Source organism: Cupressus sempervirens, chromosome 9, assembly GCF_028749045.1.
Source record: "Cupressus sempervirens isolate cs-2001-9-10 chromosome 9, ASM2874904v1, whole genome shotgun sequence".
Taxonomy (NCBI): domain Eukaryota; kingdom Viridiplantae; phylum Streptophyta; class Pinopsida; order Cupressales; family Cupressaceae; genus Cupressus; species Cupressus sempervirens.
Genome location: NC_143126.1, coordinates 513,067,477 through 513,091,408, shown reverse-complemented (window position 1 = coordinate 513,091,408; position 23,932 = coordinate 513,067,477). Strand labels below are relative to the sequence as shown.

Here is a 23,932-nt window from a genome sequence, read left to right as displayed (position 1 = left end):
AGGATGGGGTTAACTTAGAGGGTAGAGTAATATAGTTAGTTTTGTTATTGTTGTGATTCTAACCATTATTTTGCAAGTATTACTTGTCCCTAACTAACCCTATTAGTGGGGACATTACAATCATTCTACTGTTCAATAGCAACGAAAATTATAATTTGTTAGACTTTTAATCCTGTAAACTTTTCGATCTTGACGGCTTCAGTTAAGCTTTGATGTTGCACTTTTGTCATAACCTTAGAACAAACAAGCACTCTGAAGAGATTGAAAAGTACAAATCCCATCATTCACTTTATTTTTATTCACTGCTTCATCTATATATAGATTGAGTAATTTGTTTATATAATGTTGACTAACACCGACCAGGAAATTCACTTGTAAATATGTGAAGCAATTGACTTGAAGGTCAAAGAAGGGGACTGAATTAACTAGGAGCCTTATTATAAGATGTTTTAATAATAGTTTTATAAGCAATTGTGGAAACGTATCCCTTTCTCTGTTCCTCTTCACATGCTTTGACTACTAACCCGTTGCTGGCAAAAGTGGTTTTCATTGTTTTGTAGACGTAGAGCAAAGTATCTCCTTGATTGGATCTATAGGGCACATGTATTGTACTGTGCCAATATTCAGCTTTCCTTCTCTATAGAATTTTCTTTGTAATCTCGGACTTCTATAATATGTATAAGTATGCGAATAATGCCATAATCAAACACACTAGGGAATGCTCTTTTTAAATTTGTATAATATAGGACTTTTGTCCCAGGCTAGATTGGAGGTTTTCTTTCTTTGTTCTTTCCTACTAGTGCCCATTTAAACGGAGAAAATACGTAAATTCTCATTTATTAATAAAAATGTATACAAAGGCTTCAATCATTTACCTATATAGTTATTAGAACAAGAACAATTCAAGTTGATATATTTATATATATATATATATATAGAAAGGTCACTGGGAGACAGGGAGACTTAAAGGTCTCTGGTACTGGTACTAGTACAAGTATGACAATTTTTCAAAAATAGGAGATGAGGGTACTTGGAGGTTGCAAATTTTTTTAATAGTTTAAGGAGTCTAATACTAAATACAAAATAGTAATACTGTAGAACTAAAAGACTACAATAAATAACAATAGTAATGTCACATTAATATAGAGTCAAATATTTCAAAACTCACATAATCACATTACTATATCTCATAGTCATACTTTTTTTTCTGAATATTGCATATGATCTATTGGAAGTATCAGGGTTCTGAGAGGGGGGGGTGAATCAGAACACAATTAAAATTATCTCACAATCTGATTTCAATAAGTTTAATTCACAATTTACAGCAGTGGAGAAATCAAACTGTACTAAAATGTAAACATTCAGAATAATATCAACTCACAGAAAGAAGAGACACCAATTTTGTGCCGAGTGGAGAACCCTCGAAAATCCTCACGGTTTCGTCATAGGGAGAAAAACCACTCCATGAACCTGTATTCTTTATTGAGTTCCAACTCTTTTACAATCAGTAGCTTCTACTGCTTAGGGTATTTTAACCCTTTTATCATGCTGTACTTACAACCTTATACACACATATAAATGTGTATGTATGACATTTATACATGCATACAAGTTTATAATAGGACTTTCAGTCTTTACAACCTGTTTTGAAATATAAGTTTTCTTTCTTCTTTTTCAACTCACACCCTTTATTTACAAAAGATCTCTATATTTATAGAGAAGAATTTCGAAATTGTTCAGTTACATGGAATCAACTGAACTAGTTAGGGTTGTTGAAAACCCTCTTAAAAGTTGTTTGAAAAACCAACTTGTAATTAGTTACAACTCGAATTTGTCTTCCCTTTATAAAACTGTCAGCCATGTCTTCCCTTTCAAAACTGTACATATAAAATTCTGAATTTAATAAAAATTTAGCCTTCAAGAGTATTCTCAAAAACTTTCGAATCTTGTTCTGAAATAACAGAGCAATTTGAAATAATTCTTCACTTTAGAGACAGCTTTGAAGAAGTCCTTAAATCATTTAAGGTTTAAGAAAAAAAATGCCCTAACATTTTTGCCATTAGAATCATAGCTGAACCAGACAGTGGTAAGTAAATAACAACCTTCATTTTGATTCAGCAAACTGTCTCCTTGAAGAATTGCTTTTTCACAAAGAATACAATGAGACTTTCTTTCTTGTGAAACCCTAACTGAAAAAATGCTTTGACAGTGATGCTTGACAGGGCTGAACAAATTCCTTTTTAACCCAGTTCCTTTTTTTTTAAAAACATTCTTTGATAATCTCTGAAATGACTTAAGACCAACTGTGATTTAATTTCTCAAAGACAAAAATAAATGAATCAGAGATATCTACCTTTGTATTCCTTTTTAAGAAATGAGTATACTCCAACATACCTGAAGATGCTTGATTTATTACCTTCATCATTTCAAAAATTTCTTTCTTGAAGATACCTGTTTCTCCTTTTCAACTGAACCCATTGTTGTTCTCTCGAACATGCACAGGAAAGAAGACGAATGAGTGTATGTAAATATCAAACATGAAGACCTATTTTTGCATATTTAAACACAAGCAGATTTTCTGCAAATCTTTTCACATAGATGATAAAAAATATTGCCTCCTCTAATAGATTTCCATACACACCGAATGATTAGAATAGATTATGCCTCCTCAACAAATTTCCAAACACATAAAATGATCAGGGATAAAATCATCGAACTTGCAGAAGAAATGAATGAAAACAACGTTCTCTTTGTTTTACTACCCACAACCTTAAGAGTTTTAAAAATCAATTTGAAGTCCGCCACACAAAATGGACATTTGGTGAGATCTCTTAAACCATGCAGACCTTCTTTAAATGACCGTGTACAGTGCAAGAGCCACGTTAGCATCTTTTCTGCCATGTTACAATAGTGCTGCCGAAAACATTGCCATTTAAAAAACTGCCTTTTAATATGACATTTTCACAAAATGTAATTTATACGCCAATGACAATGGCCTTTATATTTGCCACCTTTTTATTCACACATTTTGCCATATTTCGAAAAAGGACATCATGGTCAACATGATCATCATCATATCAAATTGATAATCGTTGAGATTATCATTAATTTTAAATTTAAAAAAGTATAGTTTGATGCTAAATTGCCGATATGCAAACAAACTTAGTACAATAAACAAAAACTAGAAATCTATCTAGTACTAGTATGTTGATGGTACTATCATCTATTCCACAAGGTTGTGATCATCCATCTCAAGGTCTTCAGCTATCATGCTCTCAAAATCATTTAAATTGTTATTGGTCTTAATTTTTGCATTAAAAAAATATTAAAATGAGGTAATATTATATTTTACATCTATTTTTTATCAGGAGACTTCGGGGATACTTCACTTTTTGGATTAGGAGACTGGGAGACTTCATGATGAAGTCTCCAACCTTTTTTGAGGTCTCTGGAGACACGAAAAGTCTCTGAAACGTGTCTTAAAGGGGGTAGACAGATCTCCAGGCAACCATGAAATACACACACACACACACACACACACACACACACACACACACTTTATAGCCATAAGGTTTAAAATATTATTCAAAACAGAAAACTAAAGTAAAAGTAAAAACTAAAACTTGGATACATGTTTGAGACATTTTGATTGGTATATTTATATTGATAGTGGTTTTGAAGTTTGAGAGTATTTTTATAATACTGTTATACTAATTTATATTGCTGCTATTATCATTCATGATGTTATACTACTATTTTAATTGGAGAATCCATGATTTATTTGCATATTATCTTGTTATCTCTCTCTCTCTCTCTCTCTCTCTCTCTCTCTCTCTGTGTATATATATATATATATATATATCAATGCCATGGATGGTGATAGTGATTCTTCTGAGGATACTACTAGTTCACATCATACCCAACAAGAACAAGGAGAGTCTAGTCATGCTTTACATATTAGTACCTTAGTAAAAATCTAGATGATGAAGGAGATTTTGTTCCTATCATTGTTGGGGAATTCTACAATCTGTCTCTATGCAGTAAAGATTCTCGAGAGTACGAATTCAACTCTCTCTCAGAAGCAACTATAGACAAAGACATAGATCAAGTTCATGTCTATGAAAACCTCCTCGAAGTAGGTGAATTGTCTAGATACATACTATCTGCTTGGCATCTGAGTGACTCGACACTTGAAAAAGTCACATGCACACTTTCTGATGTCATCAACGGTCAATAAACTATCTCTAGTTCACTGCACAACCCTTTACTGCAATTGTAACGAATTGTAGCAATCATACAATAGGAACTACTTTCCTAATACTTTGTTTCTATATGACTTTTTGTAAATCAATCATATCTTCCATACATTGTCAATTCAGGTTTTGCACACTTTCTCATGTAACAAATACGCTCAACATGCTTTGTGATGGTAGGCAATGTCTGTAGATCTTGGCAAGGTCTAGGAGCTTGACAATGCTTGTGAGATTGGCAGTGCTTGTGGTTTTTTTGTCATTAGAAATACTTACACTGAAGGTTAATGGTTCTAAGGGAAAACTTTCAACATGTCAACAAAAGAGAAATCTAATGCTTTATTCCCAAGATGTTCCTTACTTTCCCTCACTATGAGCTTTATTGTACAAAACCATTATATAGGACAAGAGACAAACCTTTCTCCTATTTCAGATAGGTGAGGATTGGAATGGAGTATGGAAAAAAATCATCTCTTAATTTCACTCACTACCCTCTTTAAAATCCATTATTTTTTTTATAAACTAATAATTTACATATTTTAGAAGTATTGGTGTAAACATAATTTGCATTTTTTCATTTAATATTTGTAGAGGGAAGAGAAATTGTTGATTAATTTGAAGAAGTGTAGCTTTGTCAAAAGAGAGTTAGTCTATTTGAGGTTTATTGAATCAGCTGAGGGTCTCAAAATGGACCCAGAGAAGGTGAAGGTCATCTTGGAATGGCCTACTCAAGGGCCTACCATTGAGGTGAGGTCATTCCATAAGACATCATTCACCATTGAATGATTAGAACTCAGCATTCTCTAACTATATCAACTTATTGATGATGAAAGAGGACATGATCGGTCATCGTATTGCCAACAATCAGCATTAAAGAAAGGTGCATATGGAACATAGTGAAAGGAATCACTAACGATAAGGATATATTCCTAAGTATTATGCAGCAGCTAAAATAGAGGCTAAAGTAACAACAATCATCTTGTTGAACTTCTTAAGTCTCATGAGATTGCAGAGTGGAAGTGGGATACTATATCTATGGATTTTATTGATGGTCTTCCCATGTCTTCAAACCGCCATAATGACATTTTGGAGAGGGTTGACACATTGACCAAGGTTTTCCACTTCACACCCTTACATACTGCTTTCACAACATAAGATACAACTCAAGTGTTTTTGTAGGATATTCTTAGACTTCATGTCATTCCCTGTAAGATCATCTTAGATAGAGACTCACTATTCACATCTACATTATGTGATTGGACCAGTAAGTGTGTCTGTGCATTTAGAGGTTCACACTATTGCGAAAGTTGTTAAGTGATTTTCTATGATTTTGGGTTTTTGAGCTTTAAATCTTCTCGAATTTAATTTCTAGCAGTTTGCCTTAGGTGGTTATCACCAGATCAAAGTTAGAGAATAGGACATCGAGAAGATAGCCTTTAGATGTCATTGTGGCCATTTTGAGTAGACACCAAAAGCTGATTTGATATGATCTTTGTAGATTTCACGCTTTAAACTCTGTCATATTCATCTTTAGCCTCGTGGACGTTAAATTTTTATCTATCTATCTTATTACCATTATTTCAGTCCATGCAAGCAGTCACATCGTATAAGGTCATCTCTTTCTATCGCAGCCTTAGTAAATACAACTTCCCCCCTATGCCGATGTAAAGAAGCATGCATGTAGTAGCGCACATACGCCTGTGCACACTCCACAAGGGTGCACACTTGTGCAGGTGCACAACTGCACACTAAATAAACTTCTAAGGGTTATTTAGCACACCTAGTGAACCTATTAAGGTTTGCTAAATAGAGTGAGATACAAATCATAGTTATGGTATGAAATCTCACATTGCAGAAGATTAAAGAATTGTGGGGTTCAGAAAAGGCACTAGCACGAGCCAAAATGGTCGAAATCACCATAGCTAATCCGAAATCTCGAGATGCAGATAACGTCGGAATCAGAAATTATGGATGCTAATTTGAAATCACCAAAGTTTAGTATGAGCAACCCCAATGAACCCATTAGGTTATTTATTGTGGTTTTACAACGCACGCCCCATTTCACTTATAAATGGGGACCCCCTACTTTATTTTTTAGCTTTTTGGATGCCTAGTCCAGGGTCCAAGTCTTTTCTAGGGTTTTTTGCCTAGTGTCCTAGTTAGACCGGGATACTGGTGTGAAAACTCAGATCTCAAAAAATAAAAAATCCGAGGGTGCAAGTCTTTTTTTTGCAAAAAAGAGGCGCACTAGAGCACCTTATTAGGTGCACTTGTGCGCCAAAGAAAATGTACAAGGGATCACCCTTGGTGATGCGCAATAGCACAATTGTGTAGCTACGCAGCACTAAGGGGAGCCTAGGTTCACTCCCTCACCTTCTTTTTTCTTCCACAAAACACCCGAGCATAGAGCCGCACCTCTACAGGTGCGTCTTCATCACCTCCTCTTAACTTGCAAACCACACTCAAACATAAAAAATAACCTAAACCCTAGAGACGGTGGTGATGCCAATTTCTCTTGGATTAGAGAAGTATTTGTCTGGACGGTTGTTTGGTATGTGAGCATTTTACAAAACTTTTAAAATCAAATTTTAAACCATTTTCCATTTTGGCCCCACCCATGGATTTTGGGTCAACCCCCTAGTTTGACTTTTTCCACATGGTAGCACGCCATTGGCCGAACTTCGCACACCATTGATGATTGGCCTATGTTAATGACCCAATTTTCATAAAGGAAGGTGCCACCTTGGAATTCCAAAATGTTTCACCAAAATTGAGTTTGGATTAGTGACATTAGCCATTTATGTTATCCAAATAGCTTTGTTACAACTTATTCTTCTAGAGTTTCTAAGTGTAGCCAATCTCTGTATCTTCAAGTGTATTATCAATACATCATTTTACCATTGTCTTAATTGATCCTTGTACTTCATTTCAAAACCATAACTCAACCTTTTCCTTAGGTGCTTTTGTTACATCTTATTGATTAAATCCTCTTCATCAATCAACTAAGTGATAGTACTTGGATCTTATAAGAAATTGTCATTCCAACAAATAGCAAGTTTGACATCAGTGACAAAATAATGATTGAAAACATTCTTTATCAACAATCTTCCTTCTTCTCAATAATCTCCCTCTTTAATAGTGATCTTTTCAATAAGATTTCAACAATCTCCCTCTTTGGCATTGATGGCAAACCAAACTGATCAACCAAGTTATCAAAATGCTAACTAGGTTAAAGCAGTAAGTCAAATGCCAAAAGAAAACTTTGTATCCAAAATTGTTCATTCTATTAGCAACTTTGAATTTCTTATGACTCCCTCTGAATTCTGTAAGTAACTCCCTATCATTGTACACTGGTCCCTAGCAGTGGTGAAGGTAGCTATGCCTTCCAACCACATGGAACCCATAGGTCCACTCCCACCGTGCTGATTGAGATAATGACTCAACCACAAACACACATAAAGAAAACGTCCATGGCTAACACTCACGCCAGATAGTATGATGACTGAAACCACGAACATAGACAATGTATAAATTATAGGTCTGGTCAGACACTCAATGGGCTACTAGGTAGGGGCTTGCATCATAGAGTCACTTGGCATGCAAAAGCCCAAGCTTAGACCGTGTAGATTCAACTGCTCGATGGAAGGCTCAGCACACCACATTCTTTTATTATCTTAAGTTTTATTGCCACTCACACATTTTATTTCTAGTTATCACTTGATTAAAGCTCCCTCTGCCAACTTATGGTGCCATGATCACCAGGCTACGAGATAGAAGCCCCCTCCATATGCTAACGTACCCTACCCATGCTCATCCGATGATGAGTACCAGTAGGCATGCATTTTTCCAACCCAACCCAAAATGATCACAACTCCCAAAAGTACCACAAATGATCGGGCCTCGCAAGTCACCCAACAAATGTACTCACACATAATTGTGTATGGCACACGACCATCACGAAGAGCATAACACAAGACTAGATGAGAACACAAGAAAAATATTAGTCAACCCAAAACAAGCTTAGGAGGACAGATTCTACAAGAACCCCAAACATCATGAACTCACTCAACTGGCCTCAATCTGGTAGTATGGATTCTACATGAATCCCAATGATGCAACAAGACCAAACATCATGAACTCACTCAACCGGCCTCAATCTGGGAGTATGACTAAATTAAATTAATTAAATATAAAGTCACCTTTTAATTTTAATTTATTTAATGAGTTTATAAGAAATCAATTTAATCAATTTTTCCTTATTTCTCCACTTAGTGTTTGAAGAATGTAAAGGCTAAGAACTCCCTTGAAATGCTAAAAAAGTGGGGACATTACACTATAATTCGTTATTGAATCTAGTGCATTAATTGTCACAAAACAAATTGGTTATTGGCAAACTTGGGACTCATCTATCTAATGCTCAATTATCCATTCAACAGTCACTCCTTTAGGTATCATGTCTCTGGTCACTCGGATGCCTTCGGTGATAGGGATGATTTTAGTGACATAGATATCTTTAGTGACATGGATGCCTTTGGCGATGTTCCCTTCATCTTAGGACACTCCCTTCGCTTTGAGAGTCTTGCTTCACCTCAGGAATCTTTCTATACATTAGGACATTCCCTTCACCTTGGGACACTCCATTTTCCTCGAGAATCTTTCTTCACCTCGGGACACTACTTTCGCCTCAAGACACTTCCTTCACCTCGTGAATCTTCTGGAGGTGAAAGAACGATATAGCTTGAAAGAGCCTATCCACCTTAAAGCCTAAATGATGAAAGTGGTTTTGGGATATAGTTATAGTGGTTCTAGTAGTGGTTAGGGTTCCAACACATGTTGTAATAGGTGAACAATGAAAGAAGACTCTTAAACCATAAATAAATTGATAAATTAATTAAATAATATTTCAATCAAATAAAATATCCATCGAATATAAAGGTTAAATGAGGGAGGGAGACTAAACATGGATATTGTGAATGAGTTCGTATCATTTCATGTTTCTAGTTTTGTAAAGTTATTTTGACCTAGGACAGTGACCTACTAAGTTAAGGTATTGTATGATCTAATGGATGCATGCATGTTATGGTTTTATGGACATGAATATGTTAAGCATTAAAAAGTTTTATTTGTACATTTGGACCTTGGACAACTGATTTACCCCCTTTTCATTTATTCTAAAGAATTTGAATAACTGGTATCAGAGCCTTGGTGCTTGTGAGGAAATAGTTTGAAGGTACTATAGGCATTCTTAATAATAATTTGTGTTTATTTAAATTGACTTTGCCAAATTTTATGATCACATTGGATGACTACTTATAGCCTTTTATATATAACAAGATTTATGATTTGGTGCTTAATACGTGTTTTATTACTAATGCTCTTAGTTAATACTTTTGTGTGCACTACCATTAATAGTCAACAATCTCACTCTCCTCATCCTTTCGAGTTGCTTTGTCCTCAGTTGGATTGTTTACAATTACTGATTGTATCCATTACATGGAAATCTGATTGATAACTACAAAACAGTGTCATAAACCTATCAACAATCTGTCAAAATCATCAAAAATCTCTTCAAGAAATCAAAACCCATCATCTTGGTAAAAAATTTGCTGCTTGTTTTGTATAATATTGCATGAGAAAACACAAATTCTGCACTTTCTCGCGTGGTTCACTGTACATCATCACATGAGAAAATGCCTCTTCTTCACTTTCTCGCATCATTACCAACACTTACTTGCATGGCTCTTCCTAGATCCTCGCACGATAATATACCTATTTGGTTAGATTTTGTCAAAATCTTTCTTAGGGCAGTCAATTATGTATTCCAAGGGGTTCTATGAGGGAGAACTTGATCAAGGAGAAACCTCTAAAGTTGTTCTACTAGGACCTGTGACAAATCTCGATCATGCAACTGTAAGTTCCTCATTGCCCAAGTACAACCTGGTTAACCAATTACTTAAGACTCCAGCCCATATCTCCATTTTTGAACTATTATAGATCTCCCCAAAGCATAAAGGAATACTCACCAAAGCCTTAGTGCCAAATGACCTAGATGTAAGTAGATTTCAAAACATGGTCAACAATCTAGTTGCCCCTTCTGAGGACTTCTTGATGAAGTTCAAATCTCTGTGTATAGTTTTGCAGGGATGTGGGAAAAACAAAATAGATGATGAGTGTATTTATTTTTGATACTCTTAAAGTTGTGAGGACATCAAATATATATATATGTATTATATTATCTTCAAATATTTGTCAAATGTCTGGATTGTAATGAGTAAATCAACTCAAATCAAATCTATAAATAGTGAAATTTGTTACCAATTAAGAAATATATATTTTATGTCAATATTTCATAGTAATCTCAGCAATAAATTCTTTAGTCAATTTCACTGTGACCCCATGCAAAGTGACCCTATCTTCAAACCAGTTTTTAAAGAAGGAATCTGTAATGTGAGGTTTATACCCATGGAGTCTCTCAATGTAGGTCATCACTTTACCTTTCTGAAAAATCTCCCACACAGAGGCCTTTGTAGGGTTTGGAAGGCAAAGGCCTCTGTGTGGGACATTATGCAGAAAGGTAAAGTGATGACCTACATTGAGAGACTCCATGGGTATAAACCTCACATTACAGATTCCTTCTTTAAAAATTGGTTTGAAGATAGGGTCACTTTGCATGGGGTCACAGTGAAATTGACTAAAGAATTTATTGCTGAGATTACGGGGCTTCCTATGGAAGGGATTAAATTCGGTAAGGAGACTAGTATCTCTAATGCGGCTTTCAAGAAATTTCCAAAGACGAAAGCTGAAGAGAAGAATTTGGAGAAAAATGGTGAGTTTTACAAACTAAATCAAATAAACATTATGTGGAGGGATGGGCTATCATGTATCCATGAGTATTTTATTCTTGATGGTAGGGCTAAGAGAGTCCATAAATTTCGCTTTGTTTTCCTAAATAATTTTAGGCACAAAGATATGATTTCCTTTCTGACTTGTAATTCAAACAATTGGTATTAGAGTATGGTTCTTTGAAAGAGAAGTTTTACAGCTTAGAGGATAGATCTTGAAATGGAAGTCTACAAATTGTTAGGACTATTCTGTTAAGAGATTTTTACTGAAATCACGTATTAGAATGTCTCGGCTTTGATCCCATGGTTAACACTTGCTTGCCTGATAAAAGATCACCTCTAAACTAATGTCTTTTTGATCCTTCAATTAAAACCTTGGGGTTCATACCACTTTCCTTAAATAGGTTCAACAAGATTATTCTTTGAATTTTCCACTTATTGGAGTACTATAATCTCTAGAACCTAATGCCACTAGTAAAGTCTTCAAATAATATGGAATCATTAAAGATCTATAACCCACCAATTATACCTTGATACTAAAATCTTCATTTATAATGTAGATTTTGCTTCCTGGGTTCTAGTTCTCACGCTAGAACTTCAAAGGAAGCTGCGGTAGGCGGACCCAAATAGGACATGGTCATAAAAATATGGGCCTCCCTCAAAGACCCTGTTCCGATCTGAAATGCAAGAGAAAGCCAGCAAAAAGTAGCTATTACCAGCCAGCATAATATCTATATCACCTTTCACCGGCCACAAATGACAAATCCAGGCTTCCAGAGCCGACAAGGAAATCTGGATACCAAGAAACTTGCATATCAATGCATGTGTGGCCAAATAGTCCACATCTTCCATTACTGCTTCCAGAGGGATAACCAACACATGCTGATTCTAGATGTTGGTGTCCTCCTTGTAACTGGAGAAGTACTCTCTAACACCTATCATATGAAATGATGCCTCACTATCTATATACCAAACACACTGTGAGGTTGAGCTAACCATACAAGCTATGAGTGCAAACTCATCTTCCATTCTACTAGAGAGTTCTTCCGCACTTGTTGAAGCAAGGATCCACTCAACATTGATTGACATACAAAGTATGATCCTTCCAATCATGGATGCTATGCAGAAACACATTGTATATTCAAAGACTCTGATCCATGATAGGCCAAGAGTGGGGAACGAGAATGCTCATCAAGATATCCAAGTCTCCAACCAAGACTCATCTAAGAACTATCTCCTCTCAAGTCCATATCAAGTGAATGCCCCTCGGACTTCCTTTTGAAACCTTAAATAGTGTGTGTGCGCTATAGTGCACACTTGCTATTCAAAGAATTTTTAAATTTTGACTTACATAGTGTGTACGCACTATAGTGTGCACACACTTTGTAAGCCTAAATTTCAATAGAGAGGGAAGGAGAGAGGGTAAAGAGTGAGAGAGTAGAGGATGGGGAGAGAGTGGAAGATGGGAGAGGGTGGGATAGGGAGATAGGGAGGTAGAGAGAGAGAGAGAGGGAGAGTAGGGGATGGGAGAGTGTGTGATAGGGGGGGAGAGAGAGATGTGTGTGAGAAATATATAGTAACAGAGAGGAGTGGGAGAGAGATTTAGCTAGAGAAATATGGAGATGAAGATCAAGATAGATACATGAATATATATATATATATATATATATATATATATAGAGAGAGAGAGAGAGAGAGAGAGAGAGAGAGAGAGAGAGAGAGAGAGAGGGTGGGTATCATGTTTATATATATATATATATATATAGAGAGAGAGAGAGAGAGAGAGAGAGAGAGAGAGGGTGGGTATCATGTTTATATATATATATATATATAGAGAGAGAGAGAGAGAGAGAGAGAGAGAGAGAGAGAAGGGGATGGGAGAGGGTGGGTATCATGTTTCTTCATGACTGCACAAATGATTGATTAATCACCTTTTTGGCTACTTTGACTGCTCTAAATCCATTTTCGGGATCAAATTTGAAATTTGACACACTTAAGTAGCTCAAAAACAAATTTTAAAATTTTGGGACCAACACAATTGAACGCTTGTTTAGTCCATTTTTCTAATACTTTGTGAATCTTGGAATCTTTTTCAAATCACATTTCCTTCAAATTTTTCAGATTCTAGAAAAAGTCAAGTCATGTCAACTCTGGTCGACCTTTGTTCAAACTTGGTCTTCTAGACCTTGAAATCACTTTAAATTGACTCAAAATTTTCTTATGATCATTTTGATCTCTTCTATATTCTTTTGAATAACATATTACTTCTGTATATAGTGTTGTCCCCTAGCATGCCCTTTTTGGGCCCTTTAAGAAATGTTCCCGAAACATCTCCCCTGTCGTCCCCATCCCTGTCTTGGAAACATCGTGGAATATAGCTATAATTTTATAATAATACATTTGGTATATCTGGTCTTGGTATCGCAAATTTATAATTCACATTGCATTATTAGAGAAGATAAACATACATGTTGCATATCACACACACATCCACATACGCATATTTGTGTGTGTACATCCCACAGTTTGCGATGAAGCAGAGAAGCTTAAGTATAAAAACTAACACAATCCTATCTGTGACTAATCCTTGAGGCATAAATACAAAAATGTCAAAACAATCATAAACTAAGGTTAGTTGTATGGCTTAATAAAAGAGACCAACACAGTCACCTTAATGTAACAAAGCGAAACATATACAGATATATTTTTTACAGTTTGCAACCAACCAAAGGGGCTGAAGAATAAAAACTCACAAAATTCAATCTGGGACTAATCCTTCTGGCTTAAATACAAAATCTAACACAATCTTAAACTACGGTTAGTTGTATGGCTTAACAAAAAAAACCAACAATCCCCTTTATGTAACAAAGCAAAATGGTTTTACATTATCGACAAGGTCTATTTATATGACAAGCTGAATGGCTTTTTAAACCAACAAGATCATTGCTATAACCATAGTAACGAGAATCACCATTAAATCGATTGAATCGCTAGTTTAGCAATTCGATTCATGGTTCTCGATTTTTTTTGAAGTGGTGAACCAGATTAGTGATTTCATCACATGAATTGCCAATTCATGCAAAAAATCGCCAAAATCACCTTTGTGAATTGTGAAAAATTGGCCCCACAGGGAGGCAAAAAGTCAAGTCCTAATTTTAATAAAAAAACAACTTGAGGATGATGATGAGTCTTGAGCTAGAGCCTTATTTTTTCATTTTGTTTACAGATATCGATAGACATACGTTTCATGGATCTTCATCTTACATACATTTATGATTTGATGTCTTATGGATCTTCATCTTACATGCATTTTATGATTGACTCATTGTGATCCTGTGATTTCTATTTACTTTAGCTACAATTTACATTTTATGTGTAACGTAGTTTTGTATGTGATGGATTTATCATTTAGTTTCCATGTTTATGTATATTAGCTTCTATTTGATGATGTTATAGTGTGTTTAAGTTATATTCAATAAAGGGTGCATGAAATAAATTTAAATTGTTAAAATCTCTAAATTTCTAGGGTTTTTTTAATTTTCCAATTCGTGGCCGATTCAATTCCGATTCATGGCCGATTTGGGGTTCGATTCGGCCTTGATGATTCCGATCCAATTCCGATTCTCATTACTTTGGCTATAACAACCAAATGGCTAATTAAACAGTCATAAGCTGAGAGGCTTATAAACCAACCAATCCAAGTATTTAATCAAAGATTAAAACAAATGCTTTGAACATTGAAGTATAAGAATGCTAAAAGCCATAATTAAAGAACCCTAGCTTTATGTAGCATAAACTGCTATTCCATAATTGCAGTAATAAAACAATGGAAGGATTTCTCATTCACATTTTTCAAAAAAATTTCTTTTTCTTAAAAACATGATCTCTCTCTTTTCCTTTATTTTCTCTTTGGTTTGAATTTTCTTCCAAATGTGCTATTGAAGTTGATGAAAGAGCAACCCCACAACTCCCAAGAATCACCTGCATGCAAACACTTGTCACAAAAAGAGAGAAGAAAAAAGCTATGGACGCTGGAATTCTTAGATCCATAGACGAGACATTCTTGATGAGCAAAAATAGAGATTGCTATTATTAAAAGTGAATTAATCAATTACAAAGAGATCAATCCTTATAAAAGGAGATTAAAACCTTAACAGGTAACTAACCTAGGTTGCATGATAATAATTAATAAAATAATAGATTATTATATGCCTAGAGTTTAGCTTATGTAAACTAAAGATAATAAGTGACATAATAATTAAATCAATATGATTTAATTAATGAGAAAAAACTTTATTACTCTGACATCCCTCCTAAAGATAAACTTAAGGAGTAGCTAAAAACTTAGAAACTACTACTAAAAGTAAATTTGGGCCTTGACAACAAGACTTGATTAGATACCCAAGCACAACCAAATCTTTGAAAAGAGGAGAAATAGAGAAGCCACATGGGAAAACCCCTACTTCAAAAAGAGATGGAAATAATGTTCTAGAAGATAGGAACAAAAGGATGATCATGAAGAACACCATTGAAGCATGAAGCTACAAACACTTCCAAACCATTGATCTGAAGAACCTCCACTGGATAGAACATGACTAGGTAGAGAAGACTAAGTCTGAAGAACTGATCAATTGAAGATGGAAGGTATCTTTATAGCCTCCAAAAATAGGAATGAAAGAATGTCTATATGGTAAATGATCCATCTCACTGAAATGGATAGGTATCCAACCACTGCAATTGCCTAGTACATAGGATCAAATATTGAATACATAGCTCACTCCATCAAACCAAGAAAGCAATATAACCAACATAACCCCCCTATAATGCTGAGAGGTAAGACATGAACACTAAAACTGAATGCAATATCTCTTACAAAAATAAGAACTAGGAACAACGAGAGTGCACAAGATGTACAAACACCTATAATGGCATGTGTAATCAACACATCATGAGGCTAATGTCGTGGAAGGAACACTCACTTGACAAAGGAAGATGGCGAATATGGCCAACATGAAACCCTCCAAGACACTTTATAATGTAGTGCGAGTACAAAAAACACAAAGATGTGCAAGATCCCAAAATGTAATAGAGTGACACTTTATCTCAGTGCGTTTCCAAAAATACTATAAAAGGATGTTAGCATAGAGAAAAAGAGATATAAGGCTGATAAAAGAGATAGTACAACCCATGACAAACCATTTGAAGCAACAAAATCAATCTCCGGATCTAAAACAACCAAGATATTCACCAGAATGCAAAAATGCAAAAGATTGAATAGAATGTGTATAGATTAGAATCTGGAAAAACAACCAGCATCACTAGAAAGATCTCTAAAATACCTTTCCAACGATATAAATAATTCCCAAATTAGAGATCGGATACTAAAGATGTCTCCCGAAGTACAGAATAGAACCCCTGGCTTTGACTGCATAAATAGGAAACCGAACTACATCAAAAGTCCAAATAACTTACTTCATCGTGATGGGCTTGGAAAGAGCTTTCTGACAATATAAGATTCGTCAAAAAATACTTCCATTTGACAAAGCTACGGCCAAAAAACCATCAATAGTTCTCTATGACAAAACAAATCAAAGAAATGACAGTTTGAAGGGCATCAGATTTTGGCTAAAAATGCTGATGTCAGCACTTGCGCCCAAGTACTGATGATGTCAGAAAATTTGCAGGTCTGTCAGTACCTGCTGATGTCAGCATACTTTGATGATGCAACATTACATGATTTAAAGAAAAAAAGAAAGCACGAGTTTTATAAATAAAGTACTTTTTCTGAAATTTTTTAAAGCAACGCCCCTTTCTTTTATATATCTATATTAATAAATTTTTCATTTATTTTTTTATAAAAAACCAAATCTTCGCCTCTGGAAGCGTGCCCAAATATGGGTGCAATTTTTTTTTTTGTCTCAAATTGCAACTATGTCCAATTTGGACAAATTTTATATGAAAATAGGAGTTTTTGGGTGCTCCAAGTTCAACGGTGAGGTTCATTTGGGCTCAAAGTGTACCTAAAATAGGTGACCCCCAGATCCAATACAAAAATACTAATTTGCCGGTTCGGATTTTGATACGGATGCGGGTTCGAGATTCGGGTTCGAGATTCGGGTTCGAAATTCGTCCAATTTTTTTGGACTTGGGTTCAGATTCATTTTGGCTTCATCCATACAAAAACATATTTAAAAAAAAATAGGTATATGTGTGTATATATATTGAACAAAAAATAAATCCATACTTGAATCTGCTAATAGCAAACGAAGATAGCAAAATACACCAAATCTATGTTTCAGTTCAATAGGACATTAATTGCATCATTTGGCACTACATACAACTTGATACACTTGCTTGGTCACATGTATGGAACATATTTCCATATCATGGGGACAATTTGAGAATGAAAGGAATTATCAAAAGTGCAGTTATCTTAATTTTATTTGGTATTGGTTAGTTCATTTCTAACCATGCTATATCAAAAGGTGAGATACAAATTTGAAGTCCTAGGTTCAAACATATCGTTTCTTTTTAAAGGCATTTCTCTGTAATCATCAATTTAGATGTCACCTATATTGTCAATTTGGATTTTTTTTATATGCAAGTTTTCATTTTCATAGACAAATGCATAAATGACATATAAACATCTTTTTTGGTCTTTTTAGTGGTCACAACAGGGTTGAGAGGTCAAAAAATCACTTTAAAAAGTCTAAAAAATGTTCTAAGACCAAATTCAGCCAGGTCTAGACAACAAATTCTTCAAAATTTGCTGCAAATTCTGTTGGGTTCCTCTGACAGAATTTGCAGCAAATTTGTAGCTCTGCAAGAGAATTTGACAAGGACTAGACTTTGTATAGAATTGAACTAGACTTTGAGGGTTGCTGGAGAGAATTTGGTAACCTAGCCAAAAAAATCTGAAAAATGAAACCCTTTGAAAGAAAAAACATAGATTTGAAAGCCAAGCCAAACTTCTTATAAAACAAAATAGGGGCATGAAGAGTTGGAGCTCTGATACTATGTTGAAGTTGATGAAAGATCAACCCCACAACTCCCAAGAATCACTTGTATGCAAACACTTGTCGCATAAAGAGAGAAGCAAAAGCTATGGAGGTTGGAATTCCTAGATCTATAGAATAGACATTCTTGATGAGCAAAAAGAGAGATTGCTTTTATCAAAAGTGAATTAATCAATTACAAAGAGATCAATCCTTATAAAAAAAGATCAATACCCTAACAGGTAACTAGCCTAGGTTGCATGATAATAATTAATAAAAAAATTAGTTATTATATGCCCAAAATTTAGCTTAAGTAAATTTATAAGAAAAAACTTTATTACTCTAACATTTGTTTCCCTCTCTTGGGAAATGCTTTCCCTCCTTGTCAAGGAGGGGAAAAAGTGTCCTGCATCCACCTCATCAAACTAACAAGTTGTTTAGTCCATTAAATCATATCATTAAACATAATATAAATCATTCATTAATCATAAAATGTTGATAAATTTCACGTGCATCAATTATAATTTATAGACTATATTAAACCGATATAAGACTGAATCATCATAGCATATTAGTTAACAAAACATGTTTGACATCATCAACAAAATTTAACAAAATTTAGGGGCTCAAAATGGGATGTGACAAATATGGGTGTGGCAATTCCAGCCATAGATATATGTTGGCTTTGTGTGTAGCTGTGTTATAGCATTGATATTTGATATCTGATGTGCGAGTAAATTAATTTCTTACATATATTTAGCTCATGAGCCTCTCCTCCTTTAGCTCTTTTATCCTAATGATGGATCACAGAATGTGATCCAAAATGTTGATGCAAAATCTGGAACACAATCTACCTAGAAAACTCAGAAAACATTGTCATGGGTTGTGGAAAACTACTATCTTTCATGAGCATTTTTTCAATCGTTTGTCAAAAAATACAAAAATATCAGCTACAGATATTCCAGGAACAGCATGAAACAGTCAGCACAAAGTGGAAAATAATAGCAAAGCAGAGTATATTATCTTTTATTTTTATGTGAAATGTTTACTTTTGAAATTTCCCATCTGATATTTACCATGACATTCAGATTTTCCATTTAATTTCAGAGATATTCTTAAACTTTGATTTAACTCATATCTTTAATATATCTGGAAGAGGGCTTTGTAGTGCTGAAGATGCATTCCAATCAGCAAATAGCTAATCTTTCCTTTCAGCTCCATGCCACAAGTCCATATGCACATTATGGAAAGGCTTTGGATTAATAAGATTTTGGGATTTGTGTACAAGCATAAATTCTTGAACATGCTTGTGTTTTGTTGCGTTTTCCTTTTGTTAAAGAAGAAAATTGTCTCAATTAAAAAATTACTAAAGCTACATATTTGCAATGTTTGTAATCCAAGCCTCCATTTTTCTTTTTCTTTATGTTGTTTATTCAGATAATGTGCTTGCCTGTATAATAGCGACCTTTCAAGTTCAATCTAAATGAAGCTTATTGATAAATAAATTGTTTTAAAATTTTTGTAATAGGTGGACGCATCAAATATTTTTACAAGCAATCCTCTTCCTGTAAGTCAAATTGTGTTGCTTTTTCTTATCCAACAATTATCTTGTGATCTGGAAAGCGAGATGGCAAAGAAATTGTTATGGATCTTGGAGGCTGCCACTGCCATCAATCCAAATGATCCCTTACTGTCTGATTACATTAGACCAGTGCTGAAGCAAGTTTATCTGAACTTACAGAGGCAGCTAATAAATATAAATCTGGGGAGTACATTAATAAAACAAGTTAAGCTTATAATGCATGTTATAAATTCTCTACTATTGTCTTGTGCATAACAGCTTGTTTAAAAACATGGTTTACTGGGATAGGAATTTTTATACCAGTCAAGGTCCACTCATTTTTCCTCTAGATCCCAATACATTTTCTTCAGGACATCAATGTCCGAATGTTTTTGGATATTGGCAATTGAGCGGCACTATTACGCACTTGTGAAGGCACGAGTACCTTACATTTGTGTACATACTACATAGTATTGGGAAATTCATACAATCAATGATTGGGTTATCCAAAATATGGACATAGTAAAAGACAATTGTAAACTGATTTGGGAAGGAGCACAAATCCCAGTGCAGTTTCACAAAGCTAACAAGGCGGCGAAATTCGAGTATGCTGAACTTTTTATACTGACATCATTCAACTTGCAGAACTGGTTGGTTGGTATTCATGAAGGCAGTTGTAAAGACTGAGCAAAAACTGTGTTCTTGAATGTTATTTTGCAAATGTAGCTTTCTTGCCAATTTGTCAATATTGATAAATTGGGTTTCTCAGTTCTTATTGTTATAACACTTTCACTCGGATTCTGCTCAAGGAATTTAGCACAATTATCTTGCTGTATAAACATTTTATATTCATACATCATCTTGAACAATTGTACAGTATGGACTTGGTGTATATTGATGTTTATAAATTGTTAGCAATTGGGCCATTTCTATATGCTTGTCATTTGAAGCTGTCGGTGTCAGCTATGTAATTTCTAAACGATGCAATTTGGACTGATTGCTACTTTAAATATGACTAACAAATTGCTGATGTAAAAATACGTGGATGTAATAATCACACCTTACACAGGTGCTCTAGAACAAGTTCAATATTCATTTAAAAGATCAAAGTTTTTTCACATTACTACAGCCAATGAATAGAGATATATTGAAATTTGGCAGCTTTTATGGAATATCAAACATATAAATTGCACTTGTGAGATAATAACAATATTTTGTTGACTAAAATACTGAAATAAATTGAACGGAAGTTACTAGCAATAATTTCTATTTCCTTTTAGAAGTCGGTGCGTTCCATAAGCTGAAGTTTAGGAAGCAGTTCAATCTAAAATTTTACAGTATTTTAACCTTCCTTCTGCTCAAAGCACCAGGACCCATGCAAAATATGCATGGAGATATAATAACGACATGTAAGAACATGAGCTAGGCCACGACATTACATTTTTGACTAGATAAGAAACCCTTGCTTATAAATTTCAAATTGTGTGGTCTTGGACAATAAAGTTCGGTATGCTTTCCTTTTTCCCCCTTTACTCCGGTTCATATGCAATGTTTAAGAGTGCTTTGTAATAAGATTATAAAATTAGGTTATAAATTTCAGTTTTGGTAGTTATTAAATAGCAGTTGAACTGTTATATGACTACTTTATTTATATAATGAATCTCGCTCAATAGAATATAATAAAGTTTCATACATTATTGTCTATTACATAAGATTTCTAGGCCTAACAGTGGTATCAGAGCAGCTAAGAAAGAATGTGAAATATTGCGGGCTCTCTTGTTGTTGGCAACCATGGCCATCAATATGAATGCATAGAAAATGGATGATGGCTGCAGGTTTAGATTTGTGAGTTTAAGTTAGAAATTTTATATCATAATTGATCAACAAGAAAGTGTTGTTTGGATCACTATTTTATTTCCTCTTTGTTACATTTCAAATGCTCTCATATATCAATATTATTGGGTTTGTTGTCACAAGAATCAGGAATTGAAAATCAGATATTTTGAATTGCATGATAATTAGTTTGAATGGAGAAAATAAATTTTGCATTTAACAATCAGTTTCGGGACTGATAAGATTTCAATGATCTCTTTATTGGGACCTTTTTGTGTTTGAGTTACCAAGCACTATACAGTAAGCCTAAGAAGTAGATTGGCATAAATGGTGTGAAGAGGATCAAAGATTACCTATGCTTGTAAGATATATTTGGGTATAGATTAGAAAGTCATCTATTTCATCCAATTAATTTCCTATCATTGCAATAGGTCCTTGCATCCGTGTGTGGTTTCTGGTTAGATCACATGCAACATGATAGTGGCCTCAAGGAGGCAATCATTTTCACCTGCAACTATAAAGACAAAATAACGGTTGCATATAGGTGTACAGAGTTGGTTTGAGTTCGTAAATTGAATGGTAATGTTATTAAATCTTTGGTCAGATGACATATTTTGTTTTCTTTCATAGTGTATTATTTTATCAGTAGATGGAATGCATTGATATATATTGATCATCAAATGTTGACACGCCAGTGATAATTTTTGGTTTCCTCCACTCTTGGTAAAGTTCCTTGGAAACATCTAAAACATTGAGAAGGTTTATGTGCTTTCAGACATAGAGAAGATATTGTTCCTGTGACTATTGAAAGCACCTATTAAATGTTTGAATAAACTCAGCCAATGTGTTAAAAAAAAAAAAGAGGTTTTCTCACAATCTACAGGATGGTAGGTTAGCAGGTTAGCACTGTCAAGAATATATAGCAGAAGATTTGATAGATTTCTAGTGTGGAGAACTCAGAGAATTTATAAGGGAAAAGCCTTGGAAGTACAAATGTGTCTGATAGTGTCTTCATGCATTGGATACATGTTAATTATATGCTTGTTAGTGATCAAGGACTAAGGATAGGTATATTTTCTTCATCCTGTTCTTGAAATAAGAAGTATGCATTTCATCTTAGAATGATGAGATAAAAATAATTTTTTTAATGTTGGAGATAAAATTTGTGGTCTATACTGATGCACTCCACCTAGCAATGAAGATAAATATGTGGCATCTTATCCAATTTCTTATCACATGAATTTATTTCCTCTCATTTGTCAAGAGGAGGATATTCTTATGTTAGATTCAGAAGTGAATGCAATTTCAAAATTCAAGTTCAAGTGAGTTCCAGGTTCAAGTTCAACTGAATGCAATTTTAGAATCAAGTTCAAGTGAGTTCCAGGCTCAAATTTAAATGAAGGACAAATACACAATACTCAATGTGTTATTTTATTGCACCTAATGTGTGCTATTATCAAAATTTTATATGGGCAAAATAATTCATAACACCCTCAAAATAATTCATAACACCCAATGTGTGTTATTCTATTGCACCCAATGTGTGCTATTTTCAGATATTATGCACCCAAAGTGTGCTAATTCCAATGGAACAAAATAAGTCTTAAACTGAGACCTATCAAAGCAATAGGTCCACTATATAAATTTGAAGTCCAACAATGGACAACATGTTGAAGTATAAAAGTTTGAACCCTGTAAGTTCAAATGAATTTTAGGTCATACCATAGGTACAAGCTTTCAAAAGATGATTCATATCAACTAGCAAATGTTTCTGGTTGAGTTCAAATTTTTAAGAGTTCACAATACTCCTAATTTCAAATAACCCTTTCTGATTAAGAGGGGGATGTTAATGTATTAATCATTAGGGTTATAGAATTAGGTTATAAATTTCAGTTTTGGTAGTTATTAAATAGCAGTTGAACTGCTATATCACTACTTTATTTATGTAACGAATCTCGTTCAATAGAATATAGTAAAGTTTCATTATGTTTACATTGTTTTCTATTACATTAGATTTCTAGGCCTAACACATATATACATATATATGTACATATGTATATAAATATATATATGTACATATATTTTCAAGAACATATAGTATCATTCATTCTTGTTTTGAAAATAACTATGGCCAAGAAAGTTGGTTTTTGATCATATTCATATAAGGATAATATGATGGGTTGACTAGAAGAATTGAAGCATACTAAATTAGGATAAAATGAGGAGATGGTGAGAACTCTATAAGAGAAACAAATGTGGAAAGCATATGACATCTCTCAATAAACAATTATAAACCAATCCATTGTATATTTTAAATATGGGAGATTAAATCACCATCAAGTTTTTGATCAAATAAATCTTGGTAGTCATTTTAAGGTGTATTAATGTGACTTTGACTGGCTTGTTAGGTGTCACATAACATATAATAGGTGTAAAAACTTGTTTTATAAC

At 34.2% G+C, this 23,932-nt stretch overlaps 1 protein-coding gene across 6 annotated transcripts in view; it reads left to right on the top strand.

Annotated features, from left to right (window-relative positions):
- LOC149539611 (varicose-related protein-like) overlaps nt 1-20,580 on the top strand; it is a 195,239-nt gene extending 174,659 nt beyond the window's left edge. For all 6 annotated transcript variants that reach the window (XM_089800837.1, XM_089800840.1, XM_089800839.1 and 3 more), the window contains one exon: nt 19,616-20,580. In XM_089800837.1, coding sequence (XP_089656963.1) covers nt 19,616-19,924 — 309 coding nt within the window. In that variant the 3' untranslated portion in view covers nt 19,925-20,580. The remainder of the gene's footprint in view (nt 1-19,615) is intronic.
- Nucleotides 20,581-23,932: the final 3,352 nt, after the last annotated feature.